Genomic DNA, 16,558 nt, shown 5'->3' with positions numbered 1-16,558 from the left:
TAGGTGCGCTGTGGCTCCGATCGGCGTAACCCAACACGCCGAACCCATCAGTCACTCCTTTCGTTCAAACTCTTCGAAGCGTCACGTAAGGTACCTCCAAACAAAACCGATATAGATCAAAAGAGTAGGCGCATAAAATGCATCAGTTGAATGTCAGTCTGGCGATCGTTCCGGAGACAATGGCTATAAAGATTTCCGTCCACGTTACGTCGAGTATTGAGATTCACCAGTTCTACTAAGCGGCATGCGCAGAAGCCGAGGTAATCGATTTTTAATAGATGGAAAATTGGGCTATATCAGCTGTTGATCGAGGGAAGGATGGCATATTTAAACAAATGCTGCGGAGCTTGCTACTATCGTAACAAACTGTCTTCTGTTCGGCCAAACACAATGTATAATCTGCGCAGAGACCGCAAATGAAACACGTAAAGCTTGATTACTTTGGCATATCTTCAATACGCATCGGCAAACGGGACTCTTATAATTTCTGTTCGATGAGTTGTTCATCAGATGGGTATAAAAAGACTAGGAGACCTTGGGACACTGGCAATGGTAATAGGACCTTCATTGCAGCCTGTGTACTTGTTCCTTGTGTCTGAATCTCATCCATCATCGAAGCCTCTTACTCTATTGGATTGGAAGGCAAGATTGAGCATCTTTCCTCGGCCCCCCCCCCCCCCCCCCCCCCCCCCGAAAAGGGTTTGATCGATGAGTAGTCAGTCACTGTGGCATTTCTTCTGCCATGCGATCGTAGCACGCCACTTGTAAAAGCCCCCATAAATAACACATAATTACGCAGTACTACGCTATGCATATCAACCAGCTTCGCCTTCAGGCGTCAGAAGCAGCGGGTGCTCGGACAAATTAAGCCAGAACGCCGGATCAAAGTCCAACCCATGTGTACTCCAATCGTTCAATTCGACGTCGCTACATCTTCCCGGAGACAAAGCTGTCGCCTCTGGCAGAACCTGTGCATCAACATGATTGGCAAACCTGTTGGCTATCGTGCGATCCAGAAGATTCTTGATAGCGTACGCGGCACCAGACAGCAGCGCATAGTTCGGGTCTTCTGGGTGGAGCAAGGCTCCCATCTCGATCTCGGCGACTAGTACGCTCAGATCGCGGATGACTTTGGAAGGCGTTGTGTGTAGTGCAGCGCGGTCTAATGTGTTGTAGAGCAACGCCAGACAGAGAACGCCTGCGGCAGCGAGACCGTAGTAGGCCACCTGATACACGTTAGTATTGATGAATGTCCCTTTCGAGATATGTTACGAGATGCGATTGGTGGGTGTATACGGCAGTATAGATCTCGCGTCAGGCGTTACGCACCTTCCAGACCAGTGAAGTACCCGAGTTCGCCAAACGTTCCTTGAGCACGATCGCCTCCACCACCAGGCTGAGCATGTCCGCCGATGTACGTAGCAGCTCACTGCTGGGGCTCGAGACGCGAGGGGTAATAGTGAGCTCTAGCAGAAACCTGACATGGGCAAAGTTTAGCTTTGCACTCGCGAGGAAGTCAATCTCCACATGAGGCCTATCGTATTCACACAGAGGTTTGTCAAGACGAAGTTTTGCAGGTATCTCGGACCACTGTGTCGCTACGGCGTTCCGTATGTGACTATAGATGTTAGTTTGGCCCAAGAAATGGATTAGATTAAGACTTACTTGGCTCTTTGAAGCCTGACTTCATGCGGTTCTTTGTGTAAGTTGAGAACATCCTCTTTTAATGACGCACAGAGATGGTGCACACGAGTATCGGCACGATAGGTAAAGACCTCGTCAAGTGCCCAGGTGTCAGGCAGATTCGCTGTCGGGCAATAGCTTTTCAGCATTCGTGGTGGGCGTCCGAGGAAGATGGAGCAGTTCTTGTCGGCAGAGTATGTGCGGCTGAACGCAACGAAGCGTAGCTCTCGTAGAAAGGGCGCCGTGGTCGAAGGATCTCCAAGCTGTTCGTGATAGCCCAGTGCGAACAGCGAGCTCACGACGTCTCCTAGCCTGCGCCAGGAATGATAACCTGCACTGTCAGCTCGATCATTACAAATTTGTTAATTTATCAAGTGCAATTAGAGTTTTGTACTACATGACATATTGTCGGACACATCTCTACGCTTACAAAAGGCCAATGAAGGGAAGCTTCTGAGCCAACTTCATTAGGTGGAAGACAATTGATGAACGTGTGGAAAGGAAAATATGGTGACTCACTCTGGTCGCCATCTACAAGCGAATGTAAAATGAAGTTCTCGTACTGCAGGATCAATTGCAGATCGTTTAGGCAATCTAACGAGATGGAAATATCGAGGCAGGTATCCGCAAACTGCATAGCAAGTTTACGCACAGCTCGGCGCTCTTGTTCTGATGTGTATATCCCTTCAAATTGGGTAATATCGATGGTTGCACGCGAAACGCTCGTGAAAAAGAGGCCAAGCGTCTCCCAGCGAGCTACCTTTCTGCAGAAGAGCTGACAGAAGGTTTCAATGGTGTCAGTGGCAGCTACCCTAAGAGGCCTGCAGGACTCAGTGAAGAGCGCTCTTGATGCTCTCGTTGTAGCTGCAAGGCCTTCAAGACTTTTCAATGTGTTGTTGTCTCTCAGAGCAATGGATGAGCATGCTGCTCTCGCGCAAGATACTGTAAAGGGCTCAGCGACAGGTAGGTTGATGCCACTCGCGACCCAAGCCTCGACCAGAGACCTCCAAGCCTCCAGATTTGCAGCGTCGAGGACCTGCACGATCAATTTTGCGCCTTGCTCAAGCCGATCAATACTAACAGCGGCGCTGACGGCATTCAAGCCATGATCGACTTCGTCTCGAGAGGCAGATCTCGAATGATTCCAGTCGTTCTCGGAGAAATGGTCAAAGAAGGTTGTATGACTTGATGTGCCAAGATAGCCCGGGTTTGGATATCGTCGAGGCTGCCTCGGAGTACCTGTAGACGGTGTAGACGGCGCAAAGACGTGAGGATTTGGTGGCCCAGCGCTCTGTGGTGTATCGAAAGTGCGTTGTGAAAGGGTTCGGAGTGCTCTTTTCTTGAATGGGCGGTCTCGGTACGAACATTGGTCTGCGATTCGTCTGTGTGCACATCGTTGACAGACTGGCTTGGTGTGATCGCACGACAGCTTTGAAGACCGGCACGGATCGCAAGCAGGTAGACGGCGGGACATTCTGCTTTTGAGGTCAGAGTCTTAGACGTCTGGTGTACGGAGTAGACCTAGAAGGGGTTGGAGGTTTTCCTAGAATATTTAGTAACCACGTAATCTACCACCCTACCTTAGGTACAGTGGTATATCAAGGCTTGTTCTATGTTGAATTCTAAGTACATGTTGCCTTATGTAAGGACCTGTTTCTATTTTACTTTATTTTTCTCATATCAATAATTAAAAAATAGCTTTGGATTTATGTTTTCAAAACAATTATATTTCATTGTAGCTGGAGCAGAGAAACATGGGTACATACCTGGTATTCGGGCCTTCACGGTTACGCACGGCCTATCTCGTAGACATGAATGAAACCCCGCAACGGCCCGGTGTACTCTTCACCTTAATATAGCTTTGATTTACCTAGGTAGGCAGTAGTAGGTAGTTAGCTTGCTGATAAAATACGTCTGATTTGGTACTCCGTCCATTGTAAACCGAAAGGAGTGTCGGAGTAAACAACCTCACCTTGCCGAACTCCACCTATCTATAACTGCCCCTCATGCCAGGTTATGTTCTGCAATCGAACACTCCACTGACTGCAACCCTGGCCTGAGTATAGATTTCTTTATTTGCAATACTTTCTTATTCCACAATGTCGGAGACTATGAAACTCGCAGAATACCTGTTCACACGCTTAGGTCAATTAGGCGCTGGCGCCGTGCATGGAGTGCCTGGTACCTTGCAACATCTTTGTCTCGTCATTGACAGTGCTAATTGCCACACTAGGTGACTTCAATCTCGACTTGCTCGATTATGTCGAGCCTTCCGGTCTTCTCTGGGTTGGCAATGCAAACGAACTGAACGCAGGATATGCCGCAGACGGCTACAGCAGGATCCGAGGTATCGGCGCGTTGGTGACGACCTTCGGAGTGGGCGAGCTATCCGCCATCAACGCCATCGCAGGTGCTTATGCTGAGCGCGCACCTGTTGTGCACATTGTCGGGACGCCGAACCGAGCGACGCAGGACGGCAGAGTAACTGTCCATCACACTTTCAATGATGGCAACTTTCGACGATTCGGCCAGATGCACGCGCATGTCACCGTTGCTCAGACTAGTCTGAGGGATCCCCTCACCGCGCCCCAGGAGATCGATCGCGTCCTGCAACAATGTCTGATACATAGCCGACCTGTGTATATCGAAGTTCCTGTTGATCTAGTCGGTGCACCTGTTCGAGCAGCAGGCCTCAAGACTCCAGTCGAACTTCCCGAGCCCATCGAGACTTTGGCAGTGAGCGAAGCCATTGAACAAGTACTCGCGAAGTTATACGCAGCCAAGCGACCCATCATTCTGTTCGATGGTGAATGCAGAGCGCTCAACATCTCTAAGGATGTTCGGTCGATTGCCGAAACTACCAAAGTGCCTACATGGACAACAGCCTACGGTCGAGGATTGATTGACGAGAGCCTGCCCAATTTCCAAGGGATATACAAGGGCGCCTTCGACTCAGAATCGATTCAGAGCTTTTTCAACGGAGCAGATCTGGTCTTGGTCTTCGGCCCTCATTTTAGCACGACAAATTCCTATGCTCTGTCTGCAAAGCCTCGACCGGAGATTAGCATCGTTTTCTCAGACACAGAGATTGTCATCGATGGCAAAGTTCTACGCGACATACCTGCTCGATTAGCTACTTCCCAGTTCCTATCTCAACTCGACGCATCCAAGATCGCACAATACTCAGCATCCGACGTGCAAAGTCTCACATGGAATACACAGCAGCTGAAATCGTTCTCTGATATCGCAAAAGATGAGGTCATCTCCCACTCCAGCCTCTGGGACTTCTTCGCCCCCTTCATCCGGTCTGGAGATATCGTCATGGGCGAGACCGGCACGGCCGGCTATGGCGTCCGCGAGATGCGCACTCCACCCAATGTCCGCATCTTCGTGCCCGTGACCTGGCTCTCAATCGGATATATGCTTCCTGCTGCTCAAGGCGCCGCGCTGGCCCGGAGACAGATGCTGGCGCAGCAGAATGGTACTGCGAATGGCGAGGAGAAGAGTGGCCGTACGATACTTTTCATTGGAGACGGTAGCTTGCAGATGACGGTACAGGAAATCTCGACTATGATTAAGCACAACCTCGACATCATCATCGTGGTGCTGAACAATGATGGATACACGATTGAGAGGGCTATTCACGGACTCAAGGAGTCGTACAACGACGTTGCGCCGTGGAACTATTTAGGTGCGCCGGGATTCTTTGGCGCAAAGGCTGGCGCGTTCACTGCACAGGCGAGGACGTGGGGTGAGCTTGAGAAGGTGTTGGCGAGTAAGGAACTGTCAGATGGGACGGGGTTGAGGATGGTGGAATTGATCATGGATCGTGAGGACGTGCCTAAAGGACCGCTGGCGGCGTTGATGGGCAGGGAAAAGAAGCGCACGCAAGGGTTAGAACCGAAGCGTATGGTGATCCCATAGTTCGTGAACCGGAGTCTGTATTATCGAGTAGAATATACAAACTGCAGAAGGTTTCAGTGGGCGGCCGGAATCTGCCATAGATACACTCAGTAGTACTCTACAAAAGAATCATTCTTAAAGCAGTATGCAAGTAGCAATATTAGGAATCTTGTAATGCTCACGAGCAGGGGCACCCGGAGCGGCCATATTGTCTATATCGCAAAGGACCCAATGCGCCGATAGCTATCCTAATCAAAGATGTTACGATCCATAGAACTAAGATCTAACAGGCAATAAGATGATAATAAGCATATCTAGATAGTTAACTAAATACTTGAGAAGGGTAGATTATGTAGATGTTATAATCTCTTTACTTAGCCATTATTAAGAATAGTCTGACATATAATGCAGTCCATTCCCCGTGTATTTCATTATGGTTTTGTCCGAGGGCTAGCTTCCCACTGCGCAATGAGTTTCTGTATTCGGTAACCAGTAGCCCAGCCCAGATCCTCTTCAATACCACGTAGTAGATTAACAACCATGTCACGCTCTTCCAGCCCACTTAAACACTGACCCGCCACAAAGAGCGGTTGGACAGACTGGATTCGTACACTCTCAGTCGGACTGGACAGACTGATTCCGCATATCTCCCTGCTGTGGTGGGCCGCCTCTTCTTGTATGCGTCGATACGAATCGAGACGCTCTGTGAAGTTGACACGAGGCACACGTCGCTCTGGCGGTTTGTTCATAAGAAGTAGGATACGGGCCATATGGTAGTTCTGCATTGTCGAACCGCAAGTGGGAATGGTGTACGTGATCCTATCGAAACTATGCGGACAGGTGGGGAATGCGGCGTCTACGCCTGACCCGATCGGTGGCGTCCGTACGAATGAAGAGAGCGAACTGGGAAGACCCATGCTCCATCTATGAAGCGCCATATCGAGGTCTTTCCACTGAGAACGAAGCTCGTTCTCAGATGGCCTGTCATGTTGCGGAGTGCTCCCGTCAATATTAAAGTCACCCATGTCTGCTATGAAATTGACAATCCTGCCCAGAATCCAGAAAAGAGTATGACTGACGAGATCTTCGTCTGTCTGGAACCAAATATTGGTGCTAGTGTCCGTCGCGCATCGTAGTTGAGGGAAACCATTTACTTCAACAATAAGGCCACTCTCGCGCCACAAGTAAGGATCATTTGGGTCCAACCTTGTGTGAGTCTCGTGGATAACTGGTTCTCGTCAGCGAAGAACTTGAACTATCACATGTTCACCTACACGCGTAAAGGTAGTCCTGCCTGACAAAGTTCCAGAAGATGGACCGTGTGGACAGACCACGCGGTGGAGGTTGAGGAGATATTGTGTCAAGGATTTGGGCTGGCGCAGTCTTGAGGAGAGGAAGAGCGCTCAAATGCGCTGACCACTCTGGCCCCGGTGCATCTAAAAGCTCGTATACACAAAGGATGGCGATCGCCGCAAGGGCTTCTTCGGACCGGTGACTTCGTTCAACCAACGTGTTACCCACATCGCTGACTTTTGTGATCTCATCGTTTAATCGGCGAATCGCATCGTCATAATACGCGGCGCTCTCATAGTTCCAGTTCCGCGTGGTGAGGCTCGTTTTCCAGAATACACTTTGGAGATGAGGTAAGGGCGTGTTCCACGCAGGTTGACGGGACTCGAGGAGTCGACGGATATGTTTCGACGCAAGTGCACAACATGCACTTCGAAGTAACGGTCGTGTGGCTGCCAGTCTAGGTACGTAGAAAGTGAAGTACGCAGTAACATCGTATAGGTCCATCCTAGGGAGTAATTAGCTCAGTCGTTCGCTAGTAGAAGGTTGCAGCGCAGCCCGTACCATTTCCCCGGACCTTCCTTGAAATACCAGATAAGCTGGATCGACAAAACCGAATCAGCTGTATCGACGCGTGTTCTCTCGACTTGGATGTCATGGCCACCCTCGAATGGGCTACCAAGTACAATGGTACCGCTGTGGTTTGCAATGTGTAAGTTCACGGGCTGCTGTGGCGTATCAAAATCAGCTGGAAAGTGGTCTGTGGGCTCTGAGACTACGTCTGATACAGCAGTTTCAGGGCTAGTAACTGGCTCATGGTTGCTTGGAGATGATGCTGGTAAGTGCAGATGCGAGGGTGAAAGAGGCACAGCATGGTTAGGGGAGTGGCCAGTAACCACAGGGATGATGGGTGGTGAGAGTGGTGGGCGCGATTGAGGAGATTCTGGGTCCGCTGCCTCGTCCAGATTAGGGTCGTTCACATACACAAAGGTGACTAGAAAAGCCTATCAGCATTTGCTAACAGTGGACTTGACAAAAGCAGTGCATACAGATTTTCTCCTGACGGTCGCTCCCGCGATCAATACCATTCAGGGTAGGTGAATAATGGGGGTTAATGCCCGAACGGTTGTCGGTTTTTACCAACTTGTCTTGATGACGAAAAATGGAGCCTTGGATACAGTTGCGCCCTGCCTTTCTGCATCGATTGCACTTCGGCTTCCGTTCATCGCACTTCAGCTTGCGTTGCCGACAAGTCTCGCTGCATCCCAGTCAGATCAGATTTGGGCAATCGCAAGTGAGCCAAACCATCCAGTGCGCGACTTCATGCTTCGACCTCTTCCCTCAAGCATTGAGCGGGATTATACTGGAGACAAGAGCCGAGAGCAGCAACACGTTGCTGCGGCTAGCGGATTCATCAGCTCTCTGGTCGATGCCGAGGGTCAATAGAATGGCTTCTGTAAACTGGAAAAAGTGCGATTCCACATCGTATGTATGTATGTGTTGAGGCGAAGTCGCATAAGTCAACTTTGACATCAAGCTAAAGCACCTCGGTTTGCTTACCCAATACGGAATGAGAAATCAACTCTTGCCTTTTATGAAGTAGTGGACTTCCCTACAGCAGGTAATTAATGCGAGGTACCACACTAAACGTGATCTACTTGTACTGTAGCCCACTAAGTGTCCCTTGTTCTAACCTTGAACGCGCGCTTCCAAAGCGAATATTGTCTGCATAGTTGCTAAACCGGCAAAGGATGCGCTGGTCTAAGAATGATCCTTATGGTCCATGCTAATCCTAAGAGAAGCTTCTTACGATTGACTATTTCTGCTGATATCCTGGATGAGGATTAGTAGATTCCAAATGGCCTACAAGTGCAGCCGCCGCCAAAAGTTTGCACTCTCCGAGTGCAATAACCGTATCGTTGTATATATCTCATGGGCCCATGCATGAACGCCGCGAGCATCCGGATAACTCATCGGGTTGTTTCCCTCTTCGCGGCATTACGGGTTCGAACGCTTCGTGTTGGCTTGAAACCTGTAGAGCATAGTTCAGTCACGCGCCAAAGAGATCTTCTCTGGACGAATTCGATGCGATTCCCAGACCAAAAGTTACCTAGTCGACAGTCAATTCAGCTCTATGTATCCAGCGGCTCCCCTAGTGGAGACCGCTTTGATTACCGGATTCAATGCGGTAGATGCAATTTTGCCGTATTTTCGGATGCCACGTACGGGGAATCAATGTAGTATTTCGTCAAGTTTCTCGCTTTCATGATCTTGACTGACCCACGCATTGTGTCTTGAATTGCAATCTTTCCAGGTCCGATCCGCCTCGCCTGATGTTGCGTACCAATGCTCCTACGATCACAAACCCGCCATCATTGAAAGTACCATTCATTATTCATTCACGCGGCCCTGTCGATCAGCGTAGTGCAATGAGCCTTCGTGTCATCTTCACCGGCGGATCTGGGCGAATTGGCCGACGAGTGATAAGAGAGCTAGTGAAAGCAGGACATGAAGTGCTGAACCTGGATCTCATCAGGTTGGACGATGTAGACGTCCATACGATGAGATGTGATCTTGCGGACAGTGGCCAAGTTTTCAGTTGCCTCAACACGTATATGCGCCTGGGGGAGCCTTTTCCAGCTTACCCACCACGAATCCCAGACGCCGTGATCCACTTCGCGGCCATGTCGACACCCATGATTGTTTCAGATGGAGAGACATTCAGATTGAATGTGATGGGTACACATAACGTGATTGAAGCTGCCTGCAAGTTGGGGGTCAAGAAACTTGTTATCGCCAGCAGTGTGACAACATACGGCGTATCCTTTGGCCAAGGGCATTGCGAATTCCCGTCCTTCCCCATCGACGAAGACTTGGACGTCAACCCTACTGACCCATACGCTTTATCCAAGGTCGTTGGCGAACGCATTGCTCGGAGCTACGCCGCCAGGTTCGGGATGGATATCTATTGCCTTAGGATCGGAAGGGTGGTGGAGCCTGAAGAAATCGAGGATGTTTTTGAGAGCTATATCTACGAGCCTGAGAAGTGGTACGCCCACGGGTGGTCATATGTTGATGTACGCGATCTTGGACAGATGTGCCTGAACGCACTCCAGGTTTCCGGCCTTGGATATCAGATCTTCAATGCGACGAACAATTCGATAACGAATGTCACTCCTACGATGGATTTTCTCAAGCTCTACTACCCTCATATACCAATCACGAGGACGTTAGCCACGTTCGAAGCGCCAATCTCGAATAGAAAGATACGGGAGCTGCTTGGTTTTGAAGAGAAACATGATTGGCGACAATATTTCACAAGATGGAAACAGTCACTCGCAACTTGAAAAGATTGCCCTAAATCAGCTCGCCCAATCAGTGGCTATCTTGGAGGGTGATACTTATTTACCGTAAGATTATCTGGGCTTCGCACTTTATCTTATATGCGTTTAGCAAAGGAGGAGGTATACGGCAGGTAACGCTTTGTATGAACTGCGTTCTTTTGACCTAGTACAACTATTATAGCCATGATACGAGCTTTCGCACGATCTACCTTTTTATAATGCCGTTAAAGGTTTCTTGAACATCTTCCCTCCGGGAAAACGCCCCCTCGTTACGTACATCATGCTGTTAAGATCACTCTTATCCCATGCAAGACAAGAAGTAGCACATTAACTCAGTTCAGAAGTCTCAGTTCAGGAGGATGAAAAATCAACAAAAGATTTTAGCTACCAAACTATATAGCGCCCAATTAAAGTGCTATAGCCTGTAGCGACTTGACAGTGTCAATGATGCATTCTTGCAAAGGTCGATAGCGCATGTCTAAAGCTTGATTGGTTGAAAGGTTTTCGAAACCATAGACATCACTTGGGAGGTCGCTTGTGATTGTGCTCGGGAGACGGTCGCAGTACTCAGGAAATTCCTCCTGGATGACCTTGGCAATATCTGCGTTACTGAAATGACCTGCAGTGACGAACAACCGCATACCAGCTGTTCGTGGAAGCTCCGCTGCTTTGACGTGTGCAAGAGCAACATCACGAACATCCACCCACAAAAACGCTCCTGTTGGTTCCAGATGGTCTTTCATTTTGCCTTGCATCATGTCCAGAATCCGGGCGCTGGAGGTATTGATCCTGTCCTGTGAAGCCAGATGTTTCGGGACGGGGCCGAACACTGAAGGGGGATTGATGGTTGAGATGGAAAAGTTTGGTTTTTCCATTTCGACAAATTTCCATGCCGCATGCTCCGCGAAGGTTTTGCTTCCTCGGTAAGCGGTCACTGGGTCGGAGAGTGCTTCTTCCCAGGTGACCGGGTTCCACGCAGCCTCATCGTAGATGGCAGGGTGCTGCTTCGGATTGATCATGGAAGCAAAGGAAGAGGTGAGGACTAGCCTTCTCACCTCGGGCGCATATGCTTTAATAGCTTTTAGGATGTTTGTCGTGCCTATGACTGCTGGATCCAGCAAGTCTCTTTCCACATCGGCCACATCAAAGCGAAATGGGCTCGCCGTATGGAGGACAGTATCAAAAGGTGGAGTCGACTGCACAGCTTGGTCGAAAGCGCCATGCACAGTGATGTCCTCAACTACGACATAGGACAAGTTTTTGCGGGTGATCTCGTCGAAGCGCTCAACGATCTGTCCTCCTTTCAGATTGGACCGTACCGTAGTAACCACAGTGTGCCTGACATGTTTAGCTTCTCTTATTGGCACACAAAGATCTTCAAACGTACCCTCTTTCAAGAAGATATTGTAGACAATATGTGGCAATGAAGCCGCTTCCTCCAGTCAGTAGGACCTTCATGGTTGTCTTTTACTCATATAATCTGGACCACGGTTTTGCTGCGCAGTTAATTCTTATAAGGGCAACAATGACTATGGCCTGAGCGGAAGATGTTCAATGCGAACGTACCTGGTAGTTTAACGTGCTCGCGATACTTTCCCAATCAAGTCTATACTTGGATCGGCTGCAGATAGGACCTGGCAAGGTCCTTGGGCCATGGGCTATGAATTTGCCTCTTTTCGGGGAAACTATCTGTAACCGTACAAGACAATCTCAACATTTGAAGAGATAACATAACGTATCTCGGCGTTTGTCTATTCACCCTAACATGGTCTTAGCCATCTATTATCTCTTCATATTTCTCCTCCCAATAGCAGACCTTGATAAAAAAGGCTACTTTTTATATATAGTTAAAATCTATAGCCAAATTATATACAGACGTACTATAGTTAAGACCTTAACCGATAGCGTAAAGGTGTGGACGTAAATGTAACTGATTCCGAGTCTATATGTCAACCTAATAATGTTTCCCATACACGATTCTCTAATACTAGCATGTTGCTTACAGTGCTGCCTGCTCTACCTGCGGGTCCTGGATCATTGAAAGCCGTCACGTTTCTAACATAGTCCGCCGTGACTTCCAAGACACTACCACCGGTGATCGGGACCATGATGGAAGACGGGTCTGTCGCCGAGTCTCTGGGATTCTGTGCAATCTCTTCTTTGCATACAAGGGCGATCATTACTTCCGCGACCAGCTCAGGCGTTACCCATTCATCTTTTCCTTCTTCAAATGCTCGCGACTTTTCCGCATGCTCAGTCCACAGAGGCGTCTTTACGACGCCAGGTGCAACAGCAGCGACTCGAATACCGACCCTGTCCTGCAGTGGTGCCAAACATCGCACTAGACCGTTGATTGCATGCTTGGTAGCACAGTAGATGGGGGCTGCCAGTGGAGTCTTTTGTCCCGCTGTGGAGGAGATAAGGATGATCGACTTCCGGTTCGTTGGACCAGCCGCAGGCTTGCCAGACATAAAATGAGAGATGGCAAGTTGCGTCAAACGAATCGGGTGGGAGAGGTTGATGTCGATAGAAGCGTATCGTCCTGCCTTGGGATCGTCAATTGATTGCTCCTGTCCAGGCGGTATCCAGAAATTGGAGAACTCCGGCTCGTACACGCCGGCACCAGGGCATACGATGTCGACACCTCCGAAATCATGCACTGCGAGATCAAAGAGCTCAGACAGCTGGTCCCATTGTCGTACATCTGTTTTCTTGTAGACTGCACGAGGTTGGCCGGATGAATAGGAGTCCACCAAACTCTGTGCCTCGTCTCTCAGCTGCAAGTCTGCAAAGATGACATTTGCTCCATTTTCTAGTAGCAGTCTAGCAAAAGAAAAGGATATGCCTACTATCGCTTAGCTTATGGTTTCTATTCGTCTTTGATAACAACAAAATGGCATACCAGAACCTGCGCCCGTTACAATGGCGGTTTTGCCGTTGAAATATTGTGACATGACTGTGCCAACTGGTGTTTCAGTAAGCTGAGATTCGTATGAAATAGTCCACTCGATTTCGGGGCAGTTCAAATAAAATCAATGGAATGATATGCGTATGCACGTTGCGGGTTTACCTAAGGGCGATGATATCACATTTTAAAGGCGAGCTTGTCTACACTTAGATGTGAGCCTGAAGGGGTAAATTATCCGAACAAAGCTGCAAGCCCGACCCTCGCACTAAACTGTAACTACCCTACACTTTCGGGATTCGAGTTGTATACAGAAGTAATGCCAAGATACTTCCATGCGCGATCTGTAAAATATGGGCCAACTGCCTTCTAACTTCTATAGGTCATGTTGGCATCTGATATGCTTAAAGAGAGCTTTCTTGAGTAAGGTTAACAATAGGCTGTCAAGGGCCCGGCATCTAAGGATCAGGAAGGTTGCTCTTAAGTAGGTACTTAATGCTGCATTTGTGAAGTTACGTTACAGCATCTTGAATACTCGAATTCGTTCAAATCATGTCTCTTGATACTGATGTGCTCATCATCGGCGCTGGCCTGTCTGGGATTGGTACTGCGGTCCAACTCATCCGCCGTTTTGGCACATACAACTTCGAGATCATTGAAAAAAGCAACGACATAGGTGGCACATGGGCTTTGAATACATATCCGGGTTGCGGCTGCGATGTATGCCGGCGACGTGATATCACCAAGCAAACGCTGACGCCGTGATAGGTTCCGTCTCATTTCTACTCATTTTCGTTCGCGCTCAACCCAGATTGGTCCCAGGTCTACCCTATGCAACCTGAGCTGCATGCCTATTTTCGCTCGGTGGCAGAGAAGTATAAGATACTTCCGCGAGTCCAGTATCAAGCTGCTGTGATCAGTGCAGCGTGGAATGAAGGCTCTTCCACCTGGACTGTGGAAGTACAGGACACAAAGACGAAGGCTATTCGACATAAACGATGCAAGATTCTCATCTCTGCCGTGGGTGCATTGTCCGTCCCACGAGATTGTGATATCCCCGGCGCAGCGGAATTCAATGGTAAGTTGTTCCATTCAGCGCAATGGGACACGAGTTTCGACTGGGTATCAAAGGATGTTGTCATCATAGGTGCGTGCAAGTCAATTGTAAGCTCTGGTGCTGGCTAAGACTAAAGAAAAAAACAAGGAAACGGATGCAGTGCCACTCAAATCGTTCCTGCGATCAGCCAAGGCACAGGAGCGGTTCATAAAGTAACACAATTCAGCCGACAAGCCCATTGGCTTGCCAAACGTGTCAACTCAGAGTACTCTCGGTCGTTCAAGTGGGCGATGCGATGGGTACCAGGCGTCATGAGACTCTACCGTGCGTGGATCTATTTCAACAAAGAGCTAGGTTTTCAAGGTTTCAATATCAAGAGTGGCGAGAAGATTAGAGCTAAGTGGGCGGAAGACGCATCAGCATACATTCGCCAAACTGCGCCCGAACGTTACCGCGATGCACTGATTCCTAAGACCGTCATCGGATGCAAGAGGAGAGTAAATGATACGGGTTATCTTGAAAGCCTCCATCAGCCAAACGTCGAGCTCGTCTACGATGACCCTGTGGAGAAAATTTCAAAAAATGGGCTATCTACAACCTCCGGACGATTTGTTCACGCAGATGCCATTGTGCTAGCGACAGGTTTTCAAACGCATAGATTCTTGTTCCCGATGAAGATCACTGGCGAAAATGGCATCACTTTGCAGCAGCACGTAAGAATCCCCACCAATGAGCTTGTGAACAATTCTGATTGTTGGAAAGTGGGACCAGGTCAGTGATGGTACTTCTTCTGCATATTTCGGGACATGCATCGCCGGATTCCCGAATTTCTTTACTTTAATGGGGCCCAATACGATCACGGGTCATCTTTCCGTAATCTACACTGTGGAATGCCAGATCAACTTCATTCTCAGGATCATAAAGCCGATACTGAACGCTGTTCAGAGACCCAGAATCAGCTCAGGGGGTGCTCAATCGGTTAGGGTGAAGCCTGAGGCTGAGCTAAGGGACAATTCCTGGATCCAAGAGAAATGCAAAGCCCTTGTCTGGAGTACCGGTTGCACGTCCTGGTTTATTGACCCTCATACCGGCCGGAATACCCAGATGTATCCCCAATGGATGTTCCTATTCTGGCTTCGTAGCTTCTGGATCCCATGGGAGGATTTCGTCTATTCCCCTTCGTCGTCAAAACCCAAGCCAGTGGGTTCTTTATCTACGGTGTCACTCTGGGTGAGGGTCTTCAGCCTGCCCGCAGTGGTTGCTATTGGGTGTCTTGCCACGATTGTATTATTTCGCGACTGGCATCTGATTATTGCAAATAATATTCCATGGACAACATCATGAAAGTTCTGTATTGAATTTAGATCTTTTTACACATCGTCAAGAATGTCTAGAACAAGTTTCCTTATAAGATAATTTGCAGTAGTAGAATAACAAGCGTCTATATTGATACACACGAGCCTCTGTAGCTACTAAGGATATCATGCTTTTTATAGAAGACTTAAACCGGACAAAGCACGTCCATCCGTAGTGGACCTCAAAATCTCGAATTAGACAAGAGATCCACTGTCTGGGAAAATTTGAGGGTACTCGAGGAGGCGCTGAAGGTGAACAGGGTCAGCAAGAGATCATTTTATAGGTGAAGATCGCTCGCTTGCTGAGATGAAATGTGTGCATGGCGCATATATGGCTGGTGCGGCGGTAGCCCAGAATTGTAGGACACATTCTTAATCTCGTAGTCAAGCACTGGAAGGGCAGGCCAGTCATGGTTTTGGGGACAGCTCAGCACAGTAGGGTCCTAGAAATTCACAAACATGTGACTGTATGAAAATGTACTGAGGATATTATTTCCCTCTTAGGGTAAGGATAAGTTGGGAAGGAAAGAAACATTGTCACAAATGTTCGATATGGTGATGACATCACGACGGTCGATGCTGTAGCTCAAGCCTTAAAAACTATACCCAGCACAAGCCCTAGGTCCTGGTCATGCCCTCCTATTTGATTCATCTTGATACACCCCATCCGGCCACCAAGAGCCCAGGGGATCCCAATGATACAGAGAGACGAAGCCAGTGACGCCGTTTGTGGAGAGAGATATTCAAGGTACTGCGGAGCTAACAGAAGTAACGGAAGGCAAAATGAAGGGAGTAGAAAAGTGAGTCAAAAGTCTACGAATAGCGCCACACAAAACAGCCATCTCCCCTCCAATGCCGAACTCACAAAGCAACCAACGTGCCAACAGCTGTCCTGATTTTAGATGCTCCGCGATCAAAAAAAAAAATAGCAAGATAAAGGGCGAAAAAAAGAGCAAAAAACATACAACAGCGGGGATTCGCTGATGGTCACCCACTCAACTACTAGTCCGCCGGTACATTG

At 48.7% G+C, this 16,558-nt stretch overlaps 7 protein-coding genes across 7 annotated transcripts; 3 read left to right on the top strand and 4 right to left on the bottom strand.

Moving 5' to 3' along the window:
* Positions 1–719: 719 nt before the first annotated feature.
* Positions 720–3,181, bottom strand: BU24DRAFT_445707 (uncharacterized protein). The gene is made up of 4 exons (XM_033530721.1): positions 2,203–3,181; positions 1,666–2,014; positions 1,330–1,618; positions 720–1,226 (listed from the first exon to the last, which is right to left on the bottom strand). Exons 1-4 carry the CDS (start codon positions 3,155–3,157, stop codon positions 816–818), a joined length of 2,004 nt encoding a protein of 667 aa, XP_033388834.1. The 5' UTR covers positions 3,158–3,181; the 3' UTR covers positions 720–815.
* A 536-nt stretch (positions 3,182–3,717) lies between these two features.
* BU24DRAFT_487101 (pyruvate decarboxylase) lies at positions 3,718–5,750 on the top strand. The gene is made up of 2 exons (XM_033533429.1): positions 3,718–3,864; positions 3,917–5,750. Exons 1-2 carry the CDS (start codon positions 3,783–3,785, stop codon positions 5,605–5,607), a joined length of 1,773 nt encoding a protein of 590 aa, XP_033388833.1. The 5' UTR covers positions 3,718–3,782; the 3' UTR covers positions 5,608–5,750.
* Positions 5,751–5,926: 176 nt separating this feature from the next.
* BU24DRAFT_445705 (uncharacterized protein) lies at positions 5,927–8,365 on the bottom strand. Its single transcript, XM_033530720.1, has 5 exons — positions 8,182–8,365; positions 7,926–8,134; positions 7,441–7,870; positions 6,861–7,384; positions 5,927–6,814 (listed from the first exon to the last, which is right to left on the bottom strand). The coding sequence occupies exons 1-5, from the start codon at positions 8,223–8,225 to the stop codon at positions 6,018–6,020; spliced, it is 2,004 nt and encodes a 667-aa protein (XP_033388832.1). The 5' UTR covers positions 8,226–8,365; the 3' UTR covers positions 5,927–6,017.
* A 940-nt stretch (positions 8,366–9,305) lies between these two features.
* BU24DRAFT_456563 (NAD(P)-binding protein) lies at positions 9,306–10,223 on the top strand (the record flags this gene model as incomplete). Its single annotated transcript, XM_033531450.1, has 1 exon — positions 9,306–10,223. The coding sequence occupies one exon, from the start codon at positions 9,306–9,308 to the stop codon at positions 10,221–10,223; it is 918 nt and encodes a 305-aa protein (XP_033388831.1).
* A 404-nt stretch (positions 10,224–10,627) lies between these two features.
* Positions 10,628–11,678, bottom strand: BU24DRAFT_469263 (ketoreductase; the record flags this gene model as incomplete). Its single annotated transcript, XM_033532600.1, has 2 exons — positions 10,628–11,558; positions 11,608–11,678. The coding sequence occupies 2 exons, from the start codon at positions 11,676–11,678 to the stop codon at positions 10,628–10,630; spliced, it is 1,002 nt and encodes a 333-aa protein (XP_033388830.1).
* A 436-nt stretch (positions 11,679–12,114) lies between these two features.
* BU24DRAFT_456561 (NAD-dependent 15-hydroxyprostaglandin dehydrogenase) lies at positions 12,115–13,174 on the bottom strand (the record flags this gene model as incomplete). The annotated part of the gene is made up of 3 exons (XM_033531449.1): positions 12,115–12,150; positions 12,224–13,065; positions 13,123–13,174. 3 exons carry the CDS (start codon positions 13,172–13,174, stop codon positions 12,115–12,117), a joined length of 930 nt encoding a protein of 309 aa, XP_033388829.1.
* A 503-nt stretch (positions 13,175–13,677) lies between these two features.
* Positions 13,678–15,576, top strand: BU24DRAFT_438063 (FAD/NAD(P)-binding domain-containing protein; the record flags this gene model as incomplete). Its single annotated transcript, XM_033530236.1, has 5 exons — positions 13,678–13,845; positions 13,894–14,272; positions 14,330–14,895; positions 14,945–15,412; positions 15,547–15,576. The coding sequence occupies 5 exons, from the start codon at positions 13,678–13,680 to the stop codon at positions 15,574–15,576; spliced, it is 1,611 nt and encodes a 536-aa protein (XP_033388828.1).
* Positions 15,577–16,558: the final 982 nt, after the last annotated feature.

Source organism: Aaosphaeria arxii, assembly GCF_010015735.1.
Source record: "Aaosphaeria arxii CBS 175.79 unplaced genomic scaffold BU24scaffold_1, whole genome shotgun sequence".
NCBI lineage: Eukaryota > Fungi > Ascomycota > Dothideomycetes > Pleosporales > Aaosphaeria > Aaosphaeria arxii.
Note: the sequence above shows the minus strand (reverse complement) of the source record. Positions and strands in the feature narration are given on the sequence as shown.

Bases quoted from the DNA above. Each gene is read 5' to 3' on its own strand.
- BU24DRAFT_445707 (XM_033530721.1), bottom strand. From the start codon at position 3,157: ATGTCCCGCCGTCTACCTGCTTGCGATCCGTGCCGGTCTTCAAAGCTG. The intron at 2,015-2,202 runs GTGAGTCACCAT...CTGACAGTGCAG, and splicing joins GCTTGTAGATGGCGACCAGA to GTTATCATTCCTGGCGCAGG. The intron at 1,619-1,665 runs GTAAGTCTTAAT...TAACATCTATAG, and splicing joins GTCAGGCTTCAAAGAGCCAA to TCACATACGGAACGCCGTAG.
- BU24DRAFT_445705 (XM_033530720.1), bottom strand. From the start codon at position 8,225: ATGCTTGAGGGAAGAGGTCGAAGCATGAAGTCGCGCACTGGATG. The intron at 8,135-8,181 runs GTTTGGCTCACT...ACTGGGATGCAG, and splicing joins ATGAAGTCGCGCACTGGATG to CGAGACTTGTCGGCAACGCA. The intron at 7,385-7,440 runs GTACGGGCTGCG...ATTACTCCCTAG, and splicing joins AAGGAAGGTCCGGGGAAATG to GATGGACCTATACGATGTTA.
- BU24DRAFT_487101 (XM_033533429.1), top strand. From the start codon at position 3,783: ATGTCGGAGACTATGAAACTCGCAGAATACCTGTTCACACGCTTAGGT. The intron at 3,865-3,916 runs GTACCTTGCAAC...TTGCCACACTAG, and splicing joins CGCCGTGCATGGAGTGCCTG to GTGACTTCAATCTCGACTTG.